This window comes from Gymnogyps californianus, chromosome 18 (genome assembly GCF_018139145.2).
Source record: "Gymnogyps californianus isolate 813 chromosome 18, ASM1813914v2, whole genome shotgun sequence".
In the NCBI taxonomy this organism is placed as follows: Eukaryota; Metazoa; Chordata; class Aves; order Accipitriformes; family Cathartidae; genus Gymnogyps; species Gymnogyps californianus.
The window spans coordinates 7,085,229-7,111,908 of record NC_059488.1 but is presented as its reverse complement, the minus strand read 5'-3'; the positions used below and the strand labels follow the sequence as shown (position 1 = coordinate 7,111,908).

The 26,680-nt window shown below is 43.5% G+C and overlaps 1 protein-coding gene across 4 annotated transcripts in view; it reads right to left on the bottom strand.

Annotated features, from left to right (window-relative positions):
* ABL1 (ABL proto-oncogene 1, non-receptor tyrosine kinase) overlaps positions 1-26,680 on the bottom strand; it is an 83,783-nt gene that overhangs the window by 4,507 nt on the left and 52,596 nt on the right. For all 4 annotated transcript variants that reach the window (XM_050907802.1, XM_050907803.1, XM_050907804.1 and 1 more), the window contains exons 2-10: positions 19,683-19,856; positions 18,637-18,932; positions 12,008-12,280; positions 7,998-8,082; positions 7,460-7,637; positions 5,091-5,275; positions 2,828-2,980; positions 2,159-2,248; positions 1,654-1,818 (exon numbers count right to left, since the gene is read on the bottom strand). In XM_050907802.1, coding sequence (XP_050763759.1) covers positions 1,654-1,818; positions 2,159-2,248; positions 2,828-2,980; positions 5,091-5,275; positions 7,460-7,637; positions 7,998-8,082; positions 12,008-12,280; positions 18,637-18,932; positions 19,683-19,856 — 1,599 coding nt within the window. The remainder of the gene's footprint in view (positions 1-1,653; positions 1,819-2,158; positions 2,249-2,827; positions 2,981-5,090; positions 5,276-7,459; positions 7,638-7,997; positions 8,083-12,007; positions 12,281-18,636; positions 18,933-19,682; positions 19,857-26,680) is intronic.

The window sequence follows — 26,680 nt, the reverse complement described above, 5'->3', positions numbered from 1 at the left end:
TGACAGGGGGTCTCATTCCCAGGCCAGGCACTCAGATGGCATTCTGATTCAAAGGAGGAATGCCTTCAGGGCAGCATATACATTTACAGCTCGACTAGGCAGTAAGAAGGGAGATGAAGCAGAGTCATAGGGGAAAAAGAGGATGCTTCTTAGTCACATATTGGTGATCATCATGCTATGGGTAGGATTTTGGTTGAGGAAGGGATTTCGGTTGAGGAGAGAGAATTTGCAGAAAAACAGTTGTGTACTTTGAGAAGACAGCACACTTCCACAGGACCACGTGCAGTTAAACCATTCCCACACAACAACATATGGGGACCTGGACAACCAGAAGAGCTCTCTCAGCACTTCGGGAGGCCACGGCCTTACTGTGCCTAGACACAGTGGAGCTGCAGAGATTGAGAGGAAACTAGCAGCTTGCACTGAGGATCAGCTTCCAGCTGCTGGACTTGCTATGGTAACACTGACAATTGAAGGGGAAACGGCAACAAAACTTTAATGTGAAATATTTTCTTTCACAATAAAGAGCGAAATGATTCCCAGCATAATGTTAAAATCATATTATTCCTGCTGCACTTGAATCTCTCAAAGCCCTTAAGTATTTAAATGAAGTTATTTTACTTCAAAGCTTGTAATACTAGGCAATTATATTTCCTATATATGGTAAATAACCTTCCTTTCTAAGTCACTGATACTTCCTTTTTCCAACATTTTACATTCTCTCTTTTTTCCCCCCTCTTTGTCTAGATGTACATCTGCTACTGAAACATGTACTACTAGGTGAATTTGACACTACACAAAAAAGGTCAGTCACATGAATGGTCAGAGAAGGCAGCCTCAACAGGAGCTGGAAAAAAACATTGTATTTTGTTTTACCTTATTGTTTTTCAAATGAGCTAGATACAGATACACTGTATACATTCAGCATTTTACCACTGCTTTTATTACCTCAGAATGGAAGGTAAGTTCTTGAAGAAACTGATTGAAAGAGAGTTTAATTTCATGGAAGATTCTGTAAATATCTCTTTGCCCCTTGCTGAAATTATATTTGGTACCTGCCAAGAGTAATACTCTTCAGTGCTCCAAGCACAAATCTGGTAGGATGGAACAGTGAAGAAACCTCCCTTATGGGGCTTGCTAAACCCAAGCAATCGTCCTGCTTTAAATTATGCAGTGTGGTAGTGTAAAGTGGCTTGAACACAGCAGATTACCCAGCAGACAGATGCAGTTGGAGATCCCACTGATAGCTCCTACCAGGGAATGGGAAGAGGATATGATCAGAGAGCTCTGTGCTCAGGCTCTGGTCTATAGGGAGCTGCAAGCAACAGCCATTAAGTTAAAAGAACTCCTAGGGCTTCTCTAAGCAACAGCAGGTATAGCACCAATCCCTCAGCCAGTTAAGGATTCACACTCCCAGCTGCTGTGTGTATCTGGTCCCAAGATTAACAACCTACCTTTGCAAAAAATAACAAAAGGAGTTCTGAACCCAGGAAAGCGAACTCAGCAGCCTGTCACCCAGAAACACAATACCGGTACAGAAAGATGGCACCTGTTATTAGACACAGCTTTGCCTAGGTGAAGAACTGGAGCTGGACATGCATTTTCTTTTCCTCTGTATTTCCTGAAGGCATAATGACTTTAATTAAAACCTACCACATTCCCCCTGGCCTCGAGCATGTGCAGTCTCCAAGCCCTCGTTGGCATCTTTGCTTTCAGCAGCTCTCCTCGACGTTCGTGTTTTGGTTGGTAACTCTGGGGCCTGGAGGAAATTGCTCACTACACTCCTCATGCCCTTCTTTCCCAATTCCTTCTCCACCTCTGCAACGCACAGAAGAAAAACAATCACTACAATCAACAGCAGATAAAAAACCATTGCGCTGTTCAGAGTTAATAGCACAAAAGAAAAGCGAACACCACAAGGTAGAGTTTCCTTGAGGTTGTTCAGCCATTTGGCCCTTTGAAAATCAGGCGCATGCCCATACACAAAAAAAGCCCACATGTAAATGCCTCTCTGCTTTCTACGCCACTCACACCAGGCGGTATAACCTAGGACTGAGTTTCACTGCAAAGCAGCCTACGAGCAACGTGCAGAGTTAAGGATGCAGTTGGCCCTTTTCCCATCCCTGGAATTGCCGGTCCAAGAGGGGCCCAGACCTACCATCCGATATGCTGGATTCCTGAAACATCGTTTCAAAGGCCTGATGGATCTCAGCAAAGGAGGGTCTATCGGAAGGGCTCCACTGCCAGCCTGAAAAAACAACACCACTCAGAACCTCCTGCCAGCATCAGACATTCAGAACACCGCACCAGGAGGAGCTAGCTATCGCAGTTCCTTTTTTATAAAATGGGCAAGATAAAATAATGACATGGAAACCTCATTTAAAGGGTGCTGGGTATCTGCAACCACCACTGAGCCAAAGTAATGCTGGAAAGAAAAATGTATCACACTGTAAGTCACGTACCAAAAGGCCACAGTGGAAGAGCAACAGTCAGTCCCTTAAGAAGCCTAATGAAGCTCCTGCTTCATCCTAAGAGCACAAGTTTTTCTTTAAATTGTCAGGAAAAAGGAGACAAAGAAAACATTGAGCTGAACAACAAATCTCTCCCCCAGGCCTATGCGCTCCCAGTAGAGAAGAACGGCTGGTTTCATAGCGTGTTCATCCTCTGGGGAAAGCAGTTTTAAACAAACACTTCTACACAGCATTGCACCTTCACCAGAACTGGCAGGGGGTTTCTCACGCCTTGCTATATGTGGCCAGATCCTGGCACTTTTACTGCACCTCCGCAGAGCTAAAAAGCAGCATTTGCAGGGCTGAGGAACACTTACATGCTCTCATGAGCTCATAAACTTTCTCAGGACAGCCTTCGGGGCGCTCCATACGGTAGTCTTTCTCCAACAGCTCATAGACTTGAGACAGGTCAATCCCAGGGTAAGGGGACATACCGTAGGTTGCAATTTCCCACAGCAGAACGCCAAAGGCTGCAGTACAGAAAGAAAGAAAAAAAGAAAAAAAAGAGAAAAAAAAAATCAATAAGCTTTGTTTTCATCTTAAATTTGAGAGGATGTTTAGTGGGAGTAGTCACTAAACAGTGCTGCACACTTAAACCAGCTCTGGGTGGCTCAGCTCCCATGCTCAGCAGCAGCTTAAATGTTAAAGAAGCGTAACAAGCCCCGTTGTCAGCACAGCCAAGTCTCCTGCGATATGACAGGGTAGAATTAGACTAATTTTCAATGTATCAGTTGTCTCAAACCTGAACGCCTTGAGATTCTTCAAGTCCTATTAAAGGCACAATTAAGAGACTTCACAGTGGATTAGCTGAAACCATTTCACTGCTGCACTGCAGTCTCTCCCTCAATTTGACAGCTCCTCTCATCTGCAACCTCTCCCTAGAGGACTTGCACATTTTAATAGCTCAGTGTTTTTGGGGTGCCCTTGTTTAGCTGCAGCATGGTCTAGGGGGGAAACCTGGAAGGCAGTGGTGAGAGGAAAGTTTCAGCAGTTGCTACCAACAAAACAGGGTGAGGCGAGACATTTTGGTCACAGGGAAAGCTGAACAGGAAAAGGGAGAGCACAAAAAGGGTCTTGAAACAGGCAGGGCATTCAAGCCCCAGAAGTTGGTGGGGATGCAGGTCAGCACCAGGGTCAGGCAGCTAACCCAGGAGTCGGGCACGCAGAATAAACTCAACACCAGTTCAACAACCTGCATGTAATTAGTTCAGTCACCCTATTCTGTTCTTAACCTGAAGAGAAAGCGATTACAATTCTGCCTAAGTAAGGAAATCACATCACATTACATGGTAACACCACCAAGGGCAATTTACATTAGACATTTCTGTGCACAATTGTTTTTTGATTGCTGTCTTGAGGCAGTGAGGTGAAAGCGTCTAAACTCTGGCGTGCCTAGCAGCAGCCGCGGCCTCCAGGTATGGCCGGCTTGCTCTGATCAGATCCCAAAGCCCACTGCCCCGACTCTCACTACACAAGGTTACGCTAACCCTAATTAAAGATACCCAATATTCCTTTTGGATCTTTCCTCCACGAGTACTCTACTATTTAAATGCAACAGGGATCCTGTAGCCACCACAGCGATACAACAGCATCCCTGAGACTGTGGCAGCAGCCAACGCCACTACATGCAAGTCCAAAGCAGAAGAAACACCTTGATCAGCTCCTTGGGAGGCTGTTTTGGATTTTCCTCTCTTAGTCTATAAAACATTTTGCATCAGCCATCTACCTAAAAGTTTCTTCAAAATAAAGCCTTTCTCTGCACAGTTTCCCCAAACCTCCAGAAGACTTCATCGCTGCTTCACTACTATCTGTTGTTCTATATATAGAAGATGCTCAGGATAGCATTTTCCAAGTGCCTGTGGGACCGCATCCCACAAACTTCTCTCTCATGTCACTGGGCACTTTTGAGAATTTGACCAACAGCTACGGCAGAGATATAAAACCCAAAGAAAGGCTGATAAAAAGTACAATGAGATTTTCTGCAGTCAGATTTGATAGAATGTAGCTCCATTTAGCTAAGCCTACTCTTATCACCAGCACCTCAGGGCTCTTCAATAACCATTTGTCATCAAATTTTCCCTCTGTTTCTCCTCATTTCATTCCAAAGATTATTCTTTTAAAATGCAGAAAGACGAGCTTGGAGCTATCACTAGACAGAAACACACATAACTTTTTTTTTTAACAGAAAATGAACCAGATTCTCGCTTTCCTCCTTGAAGTAGTTAGAAAGGTCCTGGCTATATAACAACATATTGCTTCCTAGTCCCGTGCCAGAACTCTATCAAGGCAGTAGTATCAGTGCCCTCCAGCCCCATTTCATACATTTCTATAAACACTACAGTATCCTTTATTTTCATACTTGCCAACGACTCAAACATATAAAGTCAGGTCAGCATCCTCAGTGCTCCACTCAAAGACTGACTTAGCAGAGATTAGTTCCTGCACTCTGACAAGCTCATCGAACAATATGGCTCAAACCAAGGAATGCACTCCCTCCTGCAATGTTTCACAATGTCCTCATTTCACAGCCCTGGAAAAGAAGGCTATAATCTGCATTAATTCATACATGCAAATTCTTACCCCAGACGTCAGACTTAATGGAGAACTTGTTGTAGGCCAGGCTTTCTGGTGCAGTCCACTTGATGGGGAATTTTGCTCCGGCGTGGGCAGTGTACGTGTCGCCTGTCATTAGCCTGCTCAGGCCAAAGTCTGCCACCTTCACCAAGTGGTTCTCCCCTACAAGGCAGTTTCTGGCAGCAAGGTCCCTAAAAACAAGAACAAAACCAGGCAATGAGTAGTCTTTACCATCTCACTTTTAGCGATAGCAAGGAAACCTGCTGTTCCTAAAGAAACCTGGGCCTGTGTGTGATTATTTTGATCAGAGTATTACACAGAAATTATGTAGTTATACGTATACATGTAAGAGGGAAAGTTATTTTCCATTCCAGCTTTGTAAGACTGTCATCCAAACTTTTTTTTTTTTTTTAATTTGAAGTGAAAGCTTCAAGAAGCCCCCTCACTTTCAATAAAAGCTGCCACCCTCAGGATAAAAATAATTTAAAGAAATGTCAGTGCTCAAGTTATCAATAGCTGAGGATGAGCACTGAATAAATGAAGTCTCAATGCCTCACTTCTTGCCCACCTCTCTAGCACTTTGGCCACCCCAGCCAACACCAGTCGCTCTCCAGAACTCCTTTTCCAGCCCTCGCTCAACCACCAGGTTTAGCTCCCAGCTATGCTGCTCTTCCTCCCAAGCGTACCACATTTTACAACACAACTTTTTCATACCATGTTTTCGCCTTTTCAAACCTGTTGTAGCCTCTGCTATCAGTACTTACATTTCTAAAGGATTGGGCAATAAGCATATTAAGCTTTTCCTTCACATTTTTTCACCTGCCTCTACCCTGGCAGGTGAGAGATGTGCATGTTGCATTTGCCACTTCCCTGGCTCGTACATGCTGTTAGCACCCTCGGAAATGCTTCATGAGTATAAAAATGTAAAGCACAGAAGTACATTTCTCCTAATATTAGGTTTCGTTAAAAACACTTATCCAGATTATGTCACATTGAACTAAAAATTGATTCTACCAGAAAGCTTGAGTGAGATCTTTAGATATGAGGCAGACACTGCTGTTTCTTTTGCTTGTTCTGCTCAATCAGAATACATTTTTTAAAAAAGTATGTCTTACTAGATGCCCATTAAATTTTCACAGTGTTTTTGAATATGCTTTCTTATCAATGCTGATTACTACAATGTGTGTCTAAATAAAAGCTCCTCTTCATAATCAAATTCCTCCTCCTTCCTGATTCATTAAATGAGGTCACAGCCCAGCATTTGAATCCATGGATGTGAATTGTGACAACACTCTTAAAATAATTGGGTAGGTGGGTATGGGGGTGGCTGATAAGGAAAAATGCTACTATTTATTTTAGATAAATGGGTCATCAGAAATAAGAGGAAATGAAATGAAAGGGAGAGTAGACAATTGGGATTCATACAAAGCAGTTTTTAAAGTTCACTTCCTACAGGCTGAAGGGATGAAATACTTTCAACAGAGCAAATCAAAGGCTGGAAATTTTAATTTGCAGCATCACCGTTCACTTTATTGACTGACAGAAACATTTAAACAGGCCTTTCAGGCAGCAAAGGCAATACATGACTTAGAGGAGCACCTAGAACTTTACACATGATCTTCATATTTGTCTCTACGAAAAAACATGCGCTAATTTCATATTCCAGTTAATTGGGCAGGAAAGGTCACGCTATGGCACAGAGAGCATCTTGTATAAAGCTCAGCGACTCTCAAACCTTCGCGCAGGATGTGTCATTATATTGCTAGGAGGCCATTTCTACAGATGAAGAATGCAAAGCTCTAGCCATAATTGCAGCACACTTAAAGGTCAGAGTCTCTGAGACTTTTAAGGCTGCAGAGATGCTTATTAAAGTGAATATGCAATCTGGACAATAGTGGGAAACAATCTCTACAGAGGACAGGAAAAAAAGTGAAACAAACAAGAAAGAACATGGGATAAGAAGGCACTAAGAGGGTGGCTTTGCTGTGAGCACCTGCACGCATCCAGTAACATCAACTGCAGCAGTTTTTAATGGCTGTTAGAATCAAGGAAGAGCAGTAGCTTATCTGGTCCATTAAGAGCCCATTACTTTGGGAATCATTTACATTTAAGGCCCTTGCTCAAAATATAAAAGTACCGATATGTCTTTCACCTGCATCTACTTCAAAGGTCAGAGAAAAACACTGAGAGAAAAAAAAATTAGGAGACCATCCTATAGGCAGGTTAATGTGCTGTATCAGAATACAATGCACTAGTGTGTTAAATATAGGACACCAACTGGATCTAAGTCAATGCCGTGATAATCTGAAAGGCAGGAAAATAAATCAAGGGGTGTTTTGTGCTCGAGATTCAGGGGCGCTCACTGTCCTTCCTACCTGTGAATGAAGTTTTTCTTCTCCAGGTACTCCATGGCTGAGGAGATCTGAGTTGCCATGTACAGTAGCACCACAGCATTCACCTCCTGCCGGTTACACTCACGTAGATAGTCCAACAGATTGCCATACGTCATGAACTCCGTAATGATGTAGAAAGGAGGTTCCCGTGTGCACACCCCTAGGGACCAACACAAAGTTTACAATGAATGTTTGAGTATCAGTGAATCTTCAGGTTTTGTCCTCTAGGGCAATTTGTACCTCTAAGAAGGTAGAAATACAGGGCTCAGAAAGAATGAGTTCTGCTTGGAATTGGTTAATAGAGGGTTTTAATTTCCTGCTTCAGGCTCTGGCAACTTAAACATTAGGGAGACAAGATCGTTAAAAATCATGTATTAGTGGTACAAATTGTGAATTTTGCCAGACAATAAGCGTCTGTATTTAAAGCCTCGGTATGGTAAGCAGCTTATGTGCTCCTTAACATCCATATCACTGCACAAGGGTTTAGTTCAAATCCCTCTGCTTGGTATTTATCACTTACCTAATAATTGCACCAAGTTCGGATGCTTGATCTCCTTCATTACTGCGGCTTCTTTCAAGAACTCTTCCACCTCCATGGTATCCTCCTGCAGAACAATGGTAAAGCTTTGGCAAGGACAGCTCGCACAAAGGAGGAACAGATTTTTGTATGAGGACACAAAAAGAACTGCAAACTGACAACATAAGCCACAGTTCTTTCAAGGTAATTTTTCCCTGTAGCCACATCATAATGCCAAGGAGTTAGGAACGTTGGGGTTTTTGTAGAATTTTAAAAATATGTATTTTTATCATTCTTATTCTAACGGACCTTTTTGGGGCAAGAAAATCCATATCCCTTTTGTGAAGGGCCTCTCACAGGACCACTCAGGAGTTGAAAAGGAAAAATGTGCTTGTTCCTAACAGAAAAAAAGATAACATGAAATAAAAAGTACAGAAAAGAAAAGAAACAAGAATGAACATAAAAGTAAGGATATGCCACAATCAAATGCTTGAGAAGCTGCTGAAATGCAGGCCCCCAGTTTCACAGGGTAGAAGCAAGAAATCCCCCCTTTCAGACAGGGAGGCATGACCGATGGCAGCCACTCCATAATTGAAAGCCCGAGGTTTCACAGATTTCATTTCTGGCATTTAGAGCCTGACCCATGACGTAACTGTTCCGGGCAGACGTGTCACTACCTATTTGTTGAACGCCATAAAGTTGCTTGGCACAACACAAAACCGAGGAAGATACAATCTTGCTCAAAAGACATATTTTCTGAAGCAAATATGCCCCAAATGGCTGGAAGGTCATTTCAAAGTGGTGCAAAAATACAGATCTATTCCTAAAGCAATGTTTCTTTCTACATCCATATTTTTTTTCATTGATGGATTAATGTTGACAGGCTACATGGACGAAGTGTTTTAAGGAAGGATTGGAAAGGATTTACTGCTGCTGGTGAGAATGATAACAGCGGGCTGCCGCTGTAAGATCCAGCCAGCTCTCTGCTTTGCAGTTAGCAATGAGAACATTTTTCCAACAGTTTCATTCAATCATTTACTACTCGTTGCCAATTAGCTTGATTGGCAGCTGTGATTTGCTGAACACACTCTGTCAAAACTAATAGTCCAAAGGTCCTTGTAGGCAGAACCTTAAACTGTTTTCTTTGGCAAAGAAAACTGGGTTAATAATCCAGGTTGCAAAATTACCCTAAATACGCATTTATCTTATGCATGCTATACAAACTCTGAAAGGTTGCTCCTCTGCATAGCTGTTCACTGTTTTACATCTCCTACCTCTCAGTGACCAAATTAACAGGAAGGACACATACAGAGAACTACCGTAACAATGATCTCTCTGAAAACCTGATCTCATGCAAAGGACCAAGCTTAACCAGCTTCCACTGTACAAAACCATGGAATAAATAAAACAGTTCTGGCTACACAATGTTTTCCTAGCAGAGCACAGGACCATGCCATGGCATTAAGGGACACCAAGGTTGCACATTACCTAATTTAAAATACAGGCTTCTCTGCTGGGGAAAAAATTTAAAAAAAAAAAAAAAAAAAGGGGGACAAAAAAAAAAAAAGAAGAGGCAGTTCTAATGGATGCAGACTTGAGATGAGCAGTAAGAAATGCGCTGAGATGACCAGCTCACAACAGTTCAGCCATTAAATGGCCCTCATGGGGAAAAAGCTTTTGCCACAGTCACAGCAGGCTGCATTCGGTCCTAGGCTACGCAGGTCACAAAGCTCCACTCCCAGTTACTGTAGTCACTGCCTACCTCATGCCCCTTTCCATCAACATCAGGTGTAAAAACGCAAATTCAGAGTGTGTCGTGTTACCGTAACAGACCCTTACAAATACTGGTGTGTCCTGTGCAACTCACTGAACTTCCAATGATATATTTTAATGGGAAACATCTAAGCACCAAAACATTCTCTAGCACTTCCCAGTTAAATGCAATGGAGGAACAGTGTGCGCTCCTTTGATTGTCTTCTTGCATGATCTGGTGTTTTGTGCTAGCTATGAGCTACATTTAGACACTTGACAGAAAACTGAACAACAAATGGGTGTTTGTAAGCATCGCTATTCAAAAAGAAGCTGGAACGATTTTTTTTCCCTCTTTTAGGTTTCCCTCCCCTTTATCTTTCTTATAGAGATATCTGGAGTAGATAGGGAAGGAACAAGAGCAGCCATATAAAGTTTTGAAAAATATTCTTTCAGGGGAAAATAAAGTGAGTCATTTGAACGTTTGTGCAGAAGCTGCAGAGGGCTTGTTTTCCCCTGTAGAACTGGGATTTAAATGTGATTTTAAAATGTTTCCCAAAACTTTGAAGAAAGCTATAATCCCACCTGTCAGGCAGTAGACTGATGGATTTAAGGAAGGTGGATTATAAATTTGCTTTTAAGGATGGGTTTAGTGTGCATAATTGCAGGTTGAAGTGTTTCTCAACTCTCTTCTTGGTTATTCTTACATTCCCCAGTGGAACATGCTGCTCCATACTACATTATGAACCACTTTTAGTCATGTTTCATTAAATATTTATTTGATATATTTGAAACAGCCATGGTCTGTATTAAGGTTTCTCCTTATGCACAAACAGATTTTATGAGATAACACGCAATTTGCCTTTGTTGATGGGTTTTAGAGAGAAAAGAATGAAAGCAACAACTACAGTTTGGAGCAAAATGAGAAATCTGAAGACGTCGAGTATCCTCACATTGCAGCCAGAAGCAAGAAAGGAGATGTTACAGCAAACGATGTTCCAGGAAAGAACTGGTCTCTCCTCTTCACTATAAACAGGCATTTTGTTCTACCTGGTCACATCCCAGCTCCACCTGCATTGCAATGCTCCCGAGTAAGCCCTGCGGTCCCCAGCACACTGGATCCGAGCAGGGATAACACTAGGTGTCACTCGCTCCCTGTGCAAGCAGGCACTTGGCCTCTCCTCTGCTGGGAAGCAGCAACAGGAATCTCCAGAGTACAAAAAAGGCCAAAATGAAAATACTTTCTGCAACCATAGCAACCCAGAAATACTGAGGTAGCCGCTGCTCAGAGAGTAAGGAAGAAACATTTTCCCCAAATCAAGGAAATGTTCCTCCCCTGACACTAAAGGATCTACACAGTTCTCTCCACTTCAAAATTTCCATTGCAAAAAACAAAAAGAAACAAACAAAAAACCCTGTTGTTTGTTTCTGCAAGATCAAACCACATCCCCATTGGAGGAGAGAGAACATGGTGTCAAGTTAGCATAAACTCCTATTAAGCAATCAAATGCAATGTGTGTGGAAGGTGCCAGAAAATCTCAAGACATTTTTACAAACATAAATGAATTAAGCAATGACCTTATGAACTCACAGAGCATTATTTGCATTTCAAGAGACAAGGAAACCAGGACACAGAAATCAGGGAGCCGAGCCAGAAACAGAACTGATTATCCAGTTCTGCATTAAAGCCACTTACAAATTTTAATATAGTTTAGCTTGGATACACTTTTTCCTCCTCTTGTATCTTTTGGTAAGAAGCTGCTGTGAAGAATTGCTTAAGACTTCCAGGTACACAGGGACCTTGTCTTTTGGGAAAGACAATGTCACATAAGACAGAAAATAAAGACATGTAAAGCCTCCCTGAAGCACAGCCTTTGAATTTTATGTTGACCGACTCACAATCCCCAATTTTCCTTTATACACCAGCTTGTGCTAGTGTGTTCATCCGTGAACAGCTCACCTTTGCCACACCCTGAATGCGAGACATCATGGCACTATTTACTTTTCTAAGGTTTCATCCGTTCTGAAGTAAAAATTGCACGGTTACCATCCTCCTTTGTTTAGTTACAAGTGTTTCAGATATCACATAAAACCATAATAGGATCAAGCTCTTTCAAAAACACTCTATTCCAGGTCTACAGCACAGAAAGGAGGTGCCGTCAATGACCCCAACTGTCTAACCAGGGCTGAGGGCAGGCAGCCAGCCTGAATTCGCTTCCTGCTGAATGGAGATGAATGGGAATGCTCAGAGATTTGAGTCCTACCTTTAGGGTCTTCACAGCCACTGTAAGGTTGTACTTCTTCCAGACTCCTTCATACACCTCTCCATACTGCCCTCCACCAAGCTTGTGTTTCATCGTGATGTCAGTTCGCTCTATCTCCCATTTGTCATAGTTCGGAGACACGCCGTAAATAGTGGGCTTATTGCGTTTGGGCGCCGGGTAGTGCAAAGTGGTGATGAGCCCATCTGCGACAGTCGAATGATGATGGACCAACTCTGCTAAGGTGTTGAAGCGGCTCTCTGAAGAGACATACAGCTAGGGACCAAAGAGAAAGAGAAAGCTCATTCACATAATGCACATCGGAGCCCTCCTACGTAGAAACTACATTATAAAATTGTGCAAGAGAAGTGTTACATCACTTCTACTTGATCTGCGGTACTATGAGCTCCACCACCTCTGTAACCAGTTCTCAGAAGCTCAGACCTGAGAACGATCAACACTTGCATGGGAAATGCATGGATTCAGGAGAAAATACATGCACTTCACTTAAACTATGGAAGGAATGACTGCAAATAGCACTAGATAGGCATGCTGTTGCTTGAAATGTCTTTTTTCAAAAGGCTGGTCAGTAAAGATTGTGGGATTTTTCCTGGAGAGCAGAGGGTTGTCAACCTCGGTGTCTTGATTCCATTATTACTATTTGGGTTACGACATTTTCACTGCCTAAATTCTCCTTGAAGTGTCACTAGCAAATCGGTGGCTTCCCTGCTTTTGGCCTAAGCTTCTGCATAGTATTTTGCACAAAGTTAGGCAGCTGGTCTGCTCCATTCTTGTGATGGGCACCGATCAATGACACAGAAGTAAAATCATTACCACTGAACGAAAACCTGCTGTGAGGCATGATAAGCCATATTTGTTACCTTTTTAACATTTATACAGAAGATCCATTTTAAGCCTAAAAGCCTACTAAAGATAACGGACAAATGACTCCCTACCACCAGAGCTTTGTATTTCCAGCTTTCACACTCAAGCCCAGACTTCTGCTACGCAAGGTGACAAAAGCTAGAAATTTAATTTCAAAAAAAGTGATGCTGACAACACCTGAAGGAGAGGGAGAAATCTTTGTATCAAAGTGCAACAGCCTATGCTGGATGCAGCACACAGAAGATGGAAGAGCTCCATTTCTCACAAAGGACCAAGGTCTGGCAAGGGACAACCTCGCAAGAAGAGCAGCACCATGTTAGCCACCCAGATTTCTGTCCAGTCCACGCACTGTGAAAAGAGTGCAATGCATTGGTCCTAGTGCACATTACATGCCGATAGCTATAATCAAACTTCCCAAATGCTTCTGACTTGCTGGATATGCACTCAACAGTTTGTGCCTGTGCAGTGGCCATCTGTCTGGGATGTAGGGAGCCCGGGAAGTTAACAGGGCTGCCAGGCATCCAAAAATCCCAGACTTAGGGTCAAATTCTGCTTCTTCCACCTAGACAGAATTTTTGGATGGAAAAAGAAAATGCATCTGTGAAGCTCCACCAATAAGTGAACATGTCCAACAGAAAAGGGAGACGCATTTGCAAGAGAGAAGAAAAAAAAGTTGGCAGGGAGGGACAAAACCATCCTCAAACTTGAGTACAGCTTTTAGACTGGAGACTGGCAATTCCCGTATGGATGCTCCTCTTTTGCAGGCATCTGTTTACTATACAAACCCAAAATGAGAACAAGAGGCATTGGAGGAGACCAAATATTCTGAAGCATCTGAGAGCACAGGCACTACATATACAAAAAGGTGAGTGCAAAGAGCAGCCATTTCATCCAAGGAAGCCAGAGTGATAGACAAAAGTGCCTCTCCCCCTCAGCATCCTGCTTGCCCAAATCCCTACTTAAGTTTATGAGAATGAGCCACATGATTATGTATGTACAGTAACTACCATGGTCAGAATTGGCAAAACCCGCCAATCTATGATGTCATGGACTTATTTGAAAGAGCTGCAGAAAGGTAAAATGCTCAGCTGAGGCACACAGTGTAACCTAGAAAGGGGAAAACACACACAGATGTGAATGACCCCACAGATCAGTCAGAGACAGGTTAGACTACTGCAAGGTACGCAGTGGCCGTTGGCTTGCAAGCTATGGCCTTTGTAACACAACGATGCCCCCGTGAGGTTTCTGGGAAGTGAACATTATATAGCATGTCATCCAAAAAAGGCAACTATGCTGTAGAAACCTACCTTTCCAGTGCTGGGAAATCATAACCCCTGGTTAAAATGGCATTTCGTCTGGTGGTAATAGCACCTGGGCTTGGGGGAGTGGGAGAAGATGCACAGCAGCCAACCCGTCTGTAAGCCACTTGAGCTAAAACGGCGCCGTTAACGACTCCGGTGACAACACATACATTTTTGGATGCGCAAGGGCATTCAGAGTGGACGGTTTTATACCCTGGGCTAGAGAAATCTACTTTCCCTTCACTCTTGTTTTTCTTTTGCTACAGTTGCTGATAAAAAAACTCCTATGGAAACTTTATCTCTAGAAAATAAAGGCATCCTCCCATGGAGCATGTTCTCAACCCTCTACCAAAGTAAGTCAGATATTCTTTTGGTAAAGTAACTGGACCAAATCTCATTTCAACACTATGATTAAAAAAAACCCAACAAACCACATTTCATGGTCAAGGAGGTGAAATCACCTTAAAAACAGACGTTCTGAGAACAGAAAAGTGACAACATAAGAGAGGCTTTTACAGCTGCATGGCTTGGACCACCAAGCATTAGCCATTACAACTATAATTTAAAACAAGTCGTACCTGTTTGGGAACGACTTGTAGTACTAGCAGTGGTACGAGTAGTTCACATGTTACACTGAGGACTAAAATATAAAAGTATGGATGTAGAAAATTATGCTGAAATCCAGGATCACTTGGAAGTATTAGAGAACTATGGAAAAGGAAGCTGCCCATGCTTTTATGATGGCTTATATCTTATGATCTCAAAATCTCATGGGAATTAGAGATATCTGTATTTTGTGTGACAGATTATATGATCTTGTTACAGATGGAGAAAGAAGTTAAACGAATGGCCAAAGGTTTCACAGCAAACCCGTAGCAGGATGGGGAATAGAACAGGATCGCCCTGTCCAGACCACAAGACAACACTCCATGCCTTAATACACATGAAGTTTTCCATTTACATTAAAAAACCACATACACCCACCAAATGTGCTCATTCTGTAGGCAGAGTTTTTCTAACCTCTCAGTGATTACATCTCAACACTGACTCCTGAAGGCCTTACTTCCCACCAGCACTACTGGAAATCAGAGTTATGCTGTGTTTAAATCTTCATCTGGAATGAAGCATGTATCACAAGAAGATGAAGCAAGGAGCAGCTAGGAACAGCATGCTGCCGATGCAGCCCAGCGAACTGTATACACTCTCTGATTACTCACTGCAACCTCCGTTCTCCGCTGACCCCGATCACCAAGCCTTAACTCAAGCTGTTTGCTAGATAATTTCCCCCAAGAAAACCATCTGGTACTGCTAACTGTACTCATACAGAGGTAATAGACTCGGCGTTTCTGCAGCGCACGAGGTTACATAGGGACTCAGACAGTTTGCTTCCCAGCTATGTTGTTGACACATTATTTGGGCAATTTTTTTATGTTGTCAGTCAAATTGTAACACCGGTCCTGTTCCAAGTGGCTCTGCTTGTACAAGTTAGCCGCACATCTCCAGCTTCTGCCACCAGACCGCATCTCTTTTTCCTGGCTAGTATATTTTATAAGGGTGGTTAAACTGGCCCATGCTAACTTCCAGTGCATCCTTAACCTGATGGGATTCCCTCTCCCCAGTCAGCAGACAAAACTGAACATCCACACAAAAAAATCCATGAAGACCCATGATAAAGGAGTGAGTCTGCATCTAGTTCAGCCACTGGAGGCTCCACGAGACCCAAGCAGGACCTGCGTCCTTAATGCTGAGGATAGCAGGATTTGAAGAACTAGCTGGACAATGCTGTTTATTCAGTTGGGTTACTCAATAGGAGGCTTTGCCTCAGTACTATCAAGTCAGGAAAACCAAGTCCTCTGTACCATGGAAGTGGTTTACCAGATGACTAGCTGCACTGTGCCAGCCAAATCAAGAAAGGTCACTTTTAACACCTTCCTTAAAAAAAACCAAACAACAAAACAAAACATTAAAAGGTAGTCCAGAAGAATATGACCCATTAAACTGGGAAATAAAGTAAAAATTCCCTGAGGAATTTTTTTTTTTCAAGTTGTTGAACCCAAATGCATTCAGTATGAATGGTGCTAAATTAAGACGTACACACCTCCAATCTCTTCCCAGTCCCTTCAATTTTCCTCCAGGAAAAAGCCTGGGTAAGGCTGTGCGATGCACGGCACACCTCTGCCCCGAGCAGCAGTTGCTCCACATGTTCCTCTAATACCTCTTTCTCCCGATAGCATGTTCTCTTAGTCACAGGATATGATCCCACCAAAGCCATTCATCCTTACTGCAGCACTCGTAGATATTAAATTCCCCAGACAGGCTGACTAATGATACAGCAGGCTGGGAAGGCCCCAGGTGCTCAGGGAGTTGAAGGTAAGAGCTTTCCTTCGGCAGAGCCATGCTCTGCTGCGAAGCGGGTAATAGAGTGCGACATGAGCAGCTCAGAGCGGGGAACCTGCTCCAGCAGTCTCCATTTCACAGAGGGAAAAGTAGGGATATTAGCTGTTTCTCTTCCTAGCTCCTCAGCTTTTACAGCTGGGAACAGAGTGCTGGAAGAGCGCGGCGTCCCCCAGCCCAGCAGCAGAAGCAGCAGAGTGGGCAGGACGTCTGCCGCTAAGCTGTCGCAATTCACTGCCCAGCTCATTAACACAAATTGAAACCGATGTGGTTTAACACACCAGGCTGCAAACTGCAGCGTCTGATGCGTGGACATGGCAAACCGCCCCTTCTGCAGGGATGCTGACGATGGGAAGGACTGTGGCTACCTCTTCGCTCACCCCTGCACCAACAGCCAAAGCCCGGGAGCCACAGCTCTCGGTCACTGCCGCTTCTCGATTTGGTATTTCCAACCACCATCAGCTGCAGATCTGCTTTAGTGAATTGTGCTGACGTGCACCTTTTCTCAAAAACACCAATTCAAGCAACTTTGTGGAAAATGAACAGTTAACCCGGCTAATACAGACCTGCACAGATTATTGTAGCTCTGCAGAACTGTCTTTTGGGATAAAAAACAGCTCTGCTGGTATGAAAGCCTTCATATGCCAAACCCTTTTACAGCTAAAATGGAGAACATGTGCTATCGCATCATGGACGCATGCTTATTTACACCAACCGAAGGAGGCCCAGGTTCATAATGTTCACATGTGAACATTGCTCATCTGCCAGCATCAATGTGAATCGAAGGGATATCAACTAGAGAGGCAGGAGGAGGAATAATATTCCGGATTGCCATGCAGTCCTTCAAGTATGCTGCACGTCAGCATTTCACAGTGCCGATTTTCACCACAGAGTGTGTCTACATGGGAGGAAAAAGGAAGAATCAAAGTGCCGTAACTTGGAAGTACGTTGCCTTAAATAACATGGTCAGAATTGTCTCAATTACAATTTGTTTGCTAAAGCAGACAAAAAGTATTTCATTACTGAATAAAATCTGTTTATCTTATTAAAGGTTTTAGAGTCATGAGTCTGATAAATAGGAAACACTATGTACTGGTTCCCTATGTTTTCATACTCAAGATTTTGCTGTCAACATTGCTGTAAGAAGAATAAAGCTCTTGCAGGACAAAGGAAAATTGGCCATGGTGGGCCACTACTACACTTGATTTTTTTTTTATTTTTTTCTTGTGAAGTACTTTAATGGCACAGAATCTGTCATCTACTAGATGCTGGCAAGAAGAGCCTCAGCTGCCATGCTCCAGACCCACACTTCAACTTCTGCACAGGATCTAAAGAGACACTGCTTAAAATAGATTTGTTAAAAAACAAGATTTTCCGAAATCCAATGCCAGTAGAAATGTTTCCATGAAATTCAAACAAAAATCTGTGGAAAACTACACTTTTATGCTAACATTTCTCTGCAGCATCCACAAAGCACGGCATTGCAACACTGCTACAGCACACAACAATCTAGGGGAAAAAAAAATGAAGAAACTAGAGACAGGGCCCATATAAAAGTGAAAGTGCCTACCCGTCTCCAATGATCACGCTGAAATACTGTAGAGAAATCAAAACAGTGGTTAAAAATACTGCAGCATTGCTCAAAAAGCATTCTGTCCCTAATATTTACAAGATTATTAGCAACAGGCGCTGACTTTTCTGATTTGGCAGTCGAAGAGATTATGTTTTGAACATATGGGACAAGAAATCATCCTCAGAATCTCTTATTAATGATATCTATTATTCAGCTCTGATATAACTCTAGTGTCTCCTACCTTGAAGGGGTTTCACTACTGAACTGTATTATACCTCACCAGAAGTTTGCTAAAGGAGTAAAACTGTTTTGTCACAGCCGTGTCGGAATCTCACAGTTTACTGTAACTACAGATGATGAACATTGTGATCAGGGTTCAGAATTGCTCAATTCAATTGCTACTACTTGACCTTGTGCAGTCAGTGGACAAAGTATACTGGCAAGGTTTTCTTTCATGGTTTGGATAGCCTGCAGCCTACCTTTCCGTCAGATGCAGTGTTTATTCTGTAGTGGTACACCCTTCCTTCGTATCGCAGTGAAATAGATCTCTGTCCTGGACTGCTCTCACTCTCTCGCACAAGAAAGCTGCCGTTGATACCGCTACTCAGAAGGTACTCAGCAGCATTACGTGACACTGGTCCATGATACCAGGAATGCTTCTCCAAACTATTCACTGGGGTGATGTAGTTGCTGGGCACCCAGCCTTGTCCATTCTTCGTCTGGGCCTCGCACCATTCCCCATTATGATTGTAGCCCAGGACACGGAGCTTTTCACCTTAGCGCAAGAAGAAAATATATTTAGACATGGCAAACCTGGGAGCTGAGGACAAAGACAGGTTCCTTCTGGCTAACAGATCATTAAATAATCTCCTATAAGAACAGGTATCTGACTGAGCAGCGAGCATGTGTGTTTCTTTAAGCTTGAGTGGACCCCTCAAAGCCAAATAAAGTCACATGCGTGCTTCAGGAGTTTGTTAGGCTCTCGTGCAGTTCTGCACCAGCTCTGATACTGCTTGAGCTTAAAAAATGAATCCAGCAAATTTTATTTGAACTGAGTTGGCTCGATGGGTCTAGGAGAGAACAGGAGTGGACAAACAATTAAAAAATAATTTCATTTAGCAAGGTAAGCAGATGTGACTTGGAGTACACATAAGGAACAGAAGGACTGAGTAAGAAAACACTGTATCTGTACAGTCATTTTTCATACAGGGACTGTTTTGGAGAACTATGAAAATAATAGAGGCCAGCCTCTAAAATCAGCTTAGTTTAATTTCTCAGTTCAAATTCTTGCTCCTAATGGAGACCTTAATTTTGGCAAACAGTTTCTTGCCCAATGCAAAAACTTCAGACAGTTTTAACCTTTTAAAAGGTTATGACTTTGTAAAATATTTGTATTTGTTTAAGAAGAATTCCCACAGTAAAAAAAATTCCATAGGGTTTAGTGTATAACTCAGTTATTCCACAGTGACTTTTCTTCCTACGCCTTCTCACACACTCCCAGTACCATTCTGCCCAGCTACCTTACCTTTAGTTATGCTGAGAGTGTTGTCCCCACTCGCCACAAAATCATACAGTGCAACAAAGAGATGGGGGTCATTTTCACTAGGACAGGACAGAAGGTTTTCCTTGGAGTTCCAGCGAGCAGCTTCGCTTAGACCCTGGGGCTCAAAGTCTGACACTACCGGTCTCTGAAGGGCTTCTGGAGAAGGAAGAGAGAGACAGAGGAAAAAGCAGGTTCATTTTTGCTGATAAAAGCCATCTGGTTAACCCACACACTCTGATTTTCTAACTTGCATTGTTTCTTGACATGTGTGCTCCTCATGTGTCAGAGGACACATACGGACAGTTCTTTAATGCAGATCTCCTGCCACATAGGCAGGAACACCCTTGTTCCAGAGCTGTCCCCCAGCCTGCCCCAAGCCCTCAGATCCTGCCTCCCACGGCACGCAGGAGAGGGAAAGCCCCTCTCCCTCCCTCCAGTAAATGCTGCTTACATATGCCATTTGCTGCTTGTAAATCCTTTGGCTCATGCCTAACTGCTGGAATGGTTAGATTTGAAAACAAACCCAAGACCTTTTAAAGGTAAATCCCTTAATTATCCTATAAATGAAATCGCCAGAACGTGCAGCACAGAGAGCCAGGCAGGGCGAAATTTATACGACAAGGTATTTAAGAATGAGATACGTACTTCCATTCTTCACAGTATTTTTAATCATTTCTCTTCTTATTTGAGTACAAAGCTGTGCCTTTTTTGTTGCCCTCTCTCCTGCCTGCTGCTCTTGAAACCAGAGTGCAGCAGTGAGCATACTTCGCACAATGAGCTTTCTACATTTTCAGGAACCCTGAGACAGCTCCAGAAAAAGAGATTCCTAAAGACTGAGCTTCATAGGTGAGTAAAAACCAACTGCCAAAGTTTTTTGTACACTGCAGCACATCAGGCATGTAATATTCAGTAAGTATCAGGCAAGTCCAAGTACATCAGGGAATTTTATTGCAGTCACTCCTGCAAACCCTTCCCTCCAGACGATGATTCAAGAGTTTGGGGCAGTGATGCTCCAGGTAGCTGTGTCCCCTCACTCTAATGTGCCACCCCCAGCTGTGCTGGCAGCCCTGCGGGTGACTGTGTTGGCACAAACCCAGGACAGTAAGTTGTGAAAATCGTGGTTTTTTAAGGATTATTTTCCATCTGGATGAGTTCGTTGAGTGAGGTCACAGCACCGCACACAAGCCATCGCGTCAGTGCAGCTATGGGGACAGGAAACACGGCACTATCGCACCCAGCCCCTTGCGCCCCAAAATTGCTCTTCATTACTCAGCATCAGCCCCTGCCTGCTCCCCCTGCTCACTGCTGAATCCCTCTCCTGCACAGGCACACGCAGCAGGGCTTTGGAGGGAGAAATCCCAGGCCAAGTGTTTTCTATATTATCAGGTCACCTGGGAGCACAGTTCTCTCTTTATACTTGTAACACTCACTAGCAAGGGGCTGCTATGTAGATGCAATCACACCAAAATATGGTTTTAACACTATTACTTGTTTGGTCTGGAAATCCAGTATAAGCTGCACCAGTAAACCAGTGAATAACTGATACAACTGACACCAGAAAACGTATGGAAGTAAAGTGTGGACTGGGACAGGTCCAAAATACATTTCCTAATGGGGAAATGCTAAAAAAAAAAAAAAAAAAAACAAAACAAAACCCAAACCCCAAAAAAACCCAAAACCCCAACATACAAACAATAACAAATCCCATTATTTTCTAAGCTTTGGTGGTGAAAGTGCCACTATTCACCCACAGACAATCTGGCGTCCTCGATGTGTCGGTCAGATCACCACTGGTAAAGGCTCTCTGGGTGATTATTTACGAACACAAGTACTACTGTATTCTTTGGAAAAGGTAGTATCATATATGTGGGCAGAGAGCAAAACAGCAAGTATACACACTGTTGGGCCTGTTTTCTTAGCCAAACTGTATCTGCAGGGAGATATATTTTTATAGTGAATCAGAGCAGTCACATAATTCTGCTTTCTAAACGATTCCACAGTCAGAAAAGGTGGTGGTGTGTTGGTTGGTTTTTTAAAGCATCTTTACATCCTTGCTTCCCCCTCCTGTTTCCTGCAGGAGAATACATTTTAATAGCCTGGGTTTGCTTCAAGAGGGACAATGAGAAAAGAAACAGAAAATCCACTTTCAGAAAATTAAGCTATAATCATTTTACCATGAAAACGCTTTGATCCTGTCAAGCCCATTAAGCTCCCTTATCAAACACAGGGCGCTGCAGTGACTGGAGATACTCCAAGGAGTTACACCATCAGTAAACACCTGGAACAGACAGACAGCAGAGAGCTGCAAGTAGCAGATACACAACCTCAGCGAGGAGCAACGCCGTGATGCTCTCCCCCAAATATGGTACAAACCAGTACATGCTGCACGGTGGGATGGACCGTAACCTCCATTAGGAAGGAAAATGCCTCCCCCATGAGGGACTGATTCGACAGGAAGGCAGGAAATCCAAGGCAGGCTCCCCTCCAACTCCAGCGCGATCGCAGCCCAGCAAAGGACGGCTCATGCACGGCCACGGATGGGGATGCGGGAAGAAAGCCAAGCGCTCTGCAAGAATCCCTCCCTCGTGCCCAGGCTGCGGCGGTGCTGGGACTGACTCATTACACACGGATGCCAAGGTATGCGCTTCGATTCAGACCATGAGACAACACTGTGTCAAACACTGAAAACACCCACAAGCTGCGGTGTGAAAAGTCAAGGAAAGCTGGTTTTGCTCCATGACATTCCTACAAACACTGACTCAGTGATAACTGTCTGCAAACCCAAGGACCGGCAAGAGCAAGAGCTGTTAAATAAACGTATGAGAATTTGCTAAGCTGGAAAACCACACAAGTCCCCCAGTGAATACATAGGATGCTACACAAGGATGGGCTCGTATCCTCTGTATCCTCCAAGTTCACACACCCACCCCCCCGCTCAGCCGCTGGCACCGCAACGGAGGTGCACGCTGTGCGTGAACGCTGCCATGCAGGAGAGCACGACGGGGAGATCCAATACCCAACTCTTGGGCTGGGTTAGGGCTGGTATTTCCAGAAGGTAGGAACCCCAAGTCAAGAACTGGGGTGGGGAAGGCGGTGACTGAATGAAGCTTGAAGGGCAGCAAGAAAAAGAGGATGAGGCCCTGAGTCAACACGGAGAAGAGCGTAAAGGAAAGAGCAGAGCTGTGGTGACCCAAGTGTAGCAGAAGCTTGATAGACCGTGACAAAACACACTTTTAAAGGTCTGGGCCCCAAGAGGAGGCTGTCAGCAGACTCAGGACACAAAACCATGAAGCGAGAGAAGCAGACAGAACATGTCCATCTCGGAGCCACGTACAGCCGGCTGTCAGCAGTATTTATCCCTCTGAGCTATTCTCTAGTAAATTTGCCCAGACATTACAGTCCTTCAGCGCAGTAATTAGACATTGCTGTTCATACGTATTGAGGGTCTTTTTCAACACACTACAGCTTCTTCACCTCCTACTGCTGGTTTTAACTATAATTTTACAGCACTGCTGAGCTCTTCAATGGACCAGATTCCTCCTAATAAATCAGCCCCGCTGCTATACCTACAGGAGGGTATCCTGGCACGGCGATGGGGCAGGAAGTGAGCGTAATTCAATCTGTTATCTCTGTGCTCTGATTCCTTCCATGCATCTACTTCATCTTCTGCTGCATCCCAGCAAGACTGTAATTTATTACTTTGATCATACCATGCTCCAGATGACACCTGGATTCCTGGGAGGAGTCTCGAGTCAATGCTGTAATTCAGTTCTCCACTAACACCAACTAAATGACAACTCTTAATTAAAAGTGGAGCAGACTTCAAAATAAGACAACACCAGCTTTTATTTTGAGGCATTAGCCATAAGAATGTCTTCATTTCCCCCCTAAATTAAGCTTTTACCAGGAGATATTTATGTTTGCACACTAAAAGGTTTCATAAACAGTAATAAGCAGGAGATAGTTATTCTTATATGAAGTCATGAATCATTGTTAGGGACCGTGTAAGAAGTTCTCAGATATGAACAATTCTGGTCTAGACCAACGCAAGCAAATTTCCTTAGTAATTCAAGGCAAGGGTTGGAAAACAGGCAGAAGCACAGAATTACACTCAGCTCCTCCACAGCTGACTGCGGGGCAGTCCCGAGGGAAGGAAGAGACCTCCTGTCTCCCTACAAAACAAACATCCTGTGGTCTTACAAACTGTGCTGGCATTTTTTCCACGAGGTTTCTAGAGCGAGGGAGCGCAGAACACATCTAGTAATCTCTTTGGAGGTACAGCACATGCTATCTAAAGCTTCTCCTTTCCCTACATTCCCCCTACTCTCCTTTTCCCCGGAAGAAATTATGATAAATGGCAGAATAGCTATGCAGACTTAATACATCCAAATGTTTCCAACTCTGAACACATATGATGGAGCAGCTGCCTCTCTGTCCCAGTATTTCCTTAGTGGCCCTCACGGATTCCCTATGCCTGATGGAATATGGATTCAAAAAAACAAACGAACAAAAAAAAAAAAAACAAAAAAACCCTGTAAACCAGATCTTTCCCAAAAGAAGGGCAGTTTCATGTTTTATTTTAGACTCATCCCTTTAGTGAGATCGTGCTCAGCCTCTCCTGTCACCCACTCCATAGCACAGGCCATATAACCTTCTGCAACAAAGGCTATTGCTGTCGCTTCTGCTCTTGGCTGATATTTGGAAAGTCCATGTTCTTACAGCCAGCATGAGGACAAATGATCACTTTTAAAATATTGTGTATTTCTATATAGAGATGAAGAAGTACAAAAATAGATCCAGCATCTCTCAACCAGACCCACTCCCCCTGTGCTGGGCCAGTCTCCCCAGCTGTGCTACCTTATTTCCACCCCCAGCAAGGCACCTTCGTCCTGCAGGCAGGCTACGCTCCTTCTTGCATGGCCACCAGGAACCTCCAGCACTCTAAATACCGAAAACCAAGTCTGCTGAATGCAAACACAAGAGAACAAGACCACTCATGCCTCCTGCTACATTGCCCATGCACAAACAGGCCCTCACAGTCAACTGCAGTGTTTTATCTTGTCTAACACTAAGCACCCCTGATGATGTGGCTTCTCCCACTCCTCTAAGAGATGATTCTGTCATCTTGGGGCTTTTGTTTTTGTTTTTTGGTTGGTTGGTTTGGTTGTGGTTTGGTTCTTTTTTGAAAGTTCACTCTTACATTAGCCTGCAGGTTCCACTTGAGTTCATTCACTGAGTTTATTCCATTTATAACCCCTTAGTGACATGGTAAATATCATCTTTCCCCAGCCAGCTAATCACAGTTGTAGATGTATAGAGTGGAATAGTGGGTATGGCAGAAATTTGGATTTTATTCCCAAATCTGCTACTAAACTGATGCCTGACCTTAGATTATAACCTCTGGGAGAGGAAGGGGAAAGAGTAACTAGATCCAAACGAACTTCAATGACACTTGCGTATTTCTGAAAACTTTATCTTTACAATTTTTGTTTTGGTTTCCTTACTAAGGGAGCAGAAGCAGCGAAGTTTCCCTGTTTCTGAGCCCTGGGGAGGGAAAGCACCAAGCAAGAATCATTGAGATTTACTGTTATATTTCCCTGTTTTACTAAGCAGTCCTAGACTGCTCAGGGAAGGACTAACATGTCTGTGGATGATCAGTTTTAGGTCTGAAGACAGCTACAGCTTTTGCTATGAAATGATAATCCTTTCCTCACCACAACCCATGGGAAATGGTAGCAAGCACCATCAGCCAGATTTTTAGTAAGGATGGGACAGGCAAGAACTGCTGGAACAAGCACATAACTAGCAAGCCATTACAAAGCCAGAAACGTATTTAAAAGCAAGAACTCTACTGAGTGATGGTAGATGAGAGGCCAAGAGGTGAGGAGCAGAAAATAGCCAAGGAAGAGAGGAAACAAACAGAAGGCTCTTCCCTGGGAGGCAGCAACACCGTCTTAATGCACTCGCTCTTCCTAACAGATTGACCAAAGACCTGCCTGCTGATCCCAGCAACACCGGAGCAGGATCAGTCGCTGGCACTGCGAATTTGGGTCTGGCTCAATACATGCCCAAAAGCATAAAAAGAAACTCTCCAGGAACGGGGCAATGGCTACAGGCTGCTGCTCCTCCCCAGGCTTGTCTACTCCAGCTGTAACAAGACACGCTTAAAAAAGAAAAAAAAAAGAACAGAAAGAGAGAGAGAGACTATCTGACAGCTGGCAGGACAGAAATCATTTCAGTTGGAAAACAAAGGACTTTACTAGTGTCCCCAAAACAGTTTTTAAACTTTACAGAAAACACTGACAGGTTTTAAACAAGGCTTCTGCCTTTCAGTGGTAGAGCAAGCCCAAAAAGGCAGCAAGACTATTTCAGCCCCTATTTGGGACATGGACACGTTCTGTTTTCCAGATCAGATTGGCAGCGGTACTTGCTGTGCCTCTTCCCTTCTACTCTTTACCCTTTCTTGGTGTGAAGTGGGTGAGGAATTATTCAGCTTGGCAAAGGCAGAAAGGAGAAAGCAGATGACAGAAATTCAGATCTCTCACATTTTAAAATAATATTTACTATTGGGAATAGAAACAAGGGCAAAAAATGGCCAGCTCAAACATCAATATGAAATCTCAGTAATCGTTAGAACCCGTTTAAACTTATTTTTGATCAAGTAAAGAAAACGTCTCAACTTTTTCAGCGAGCAGGCAAGCCTGCCTGTACACAGCAAAGTGCACAGCAACGGGATGTAGCACCTGCTACCCCTCCACACCACCACAAAAAGGACTGTACAAACGATCCTCGTTCCTGCAAACTAACAGAGCATAAAAGCCTTTCAGAAGAGGACCACCATGAAAAAAAAAAACCCAAACATTTCTGATTACTTGGTCAAAAGACATGTACACCTACACATGTGCCTGACTAAATCAGCCTTACATCAAACCCAACCTCAATACAGTATTTTCAAGAAGTGTGGTTAAAAATACAACACA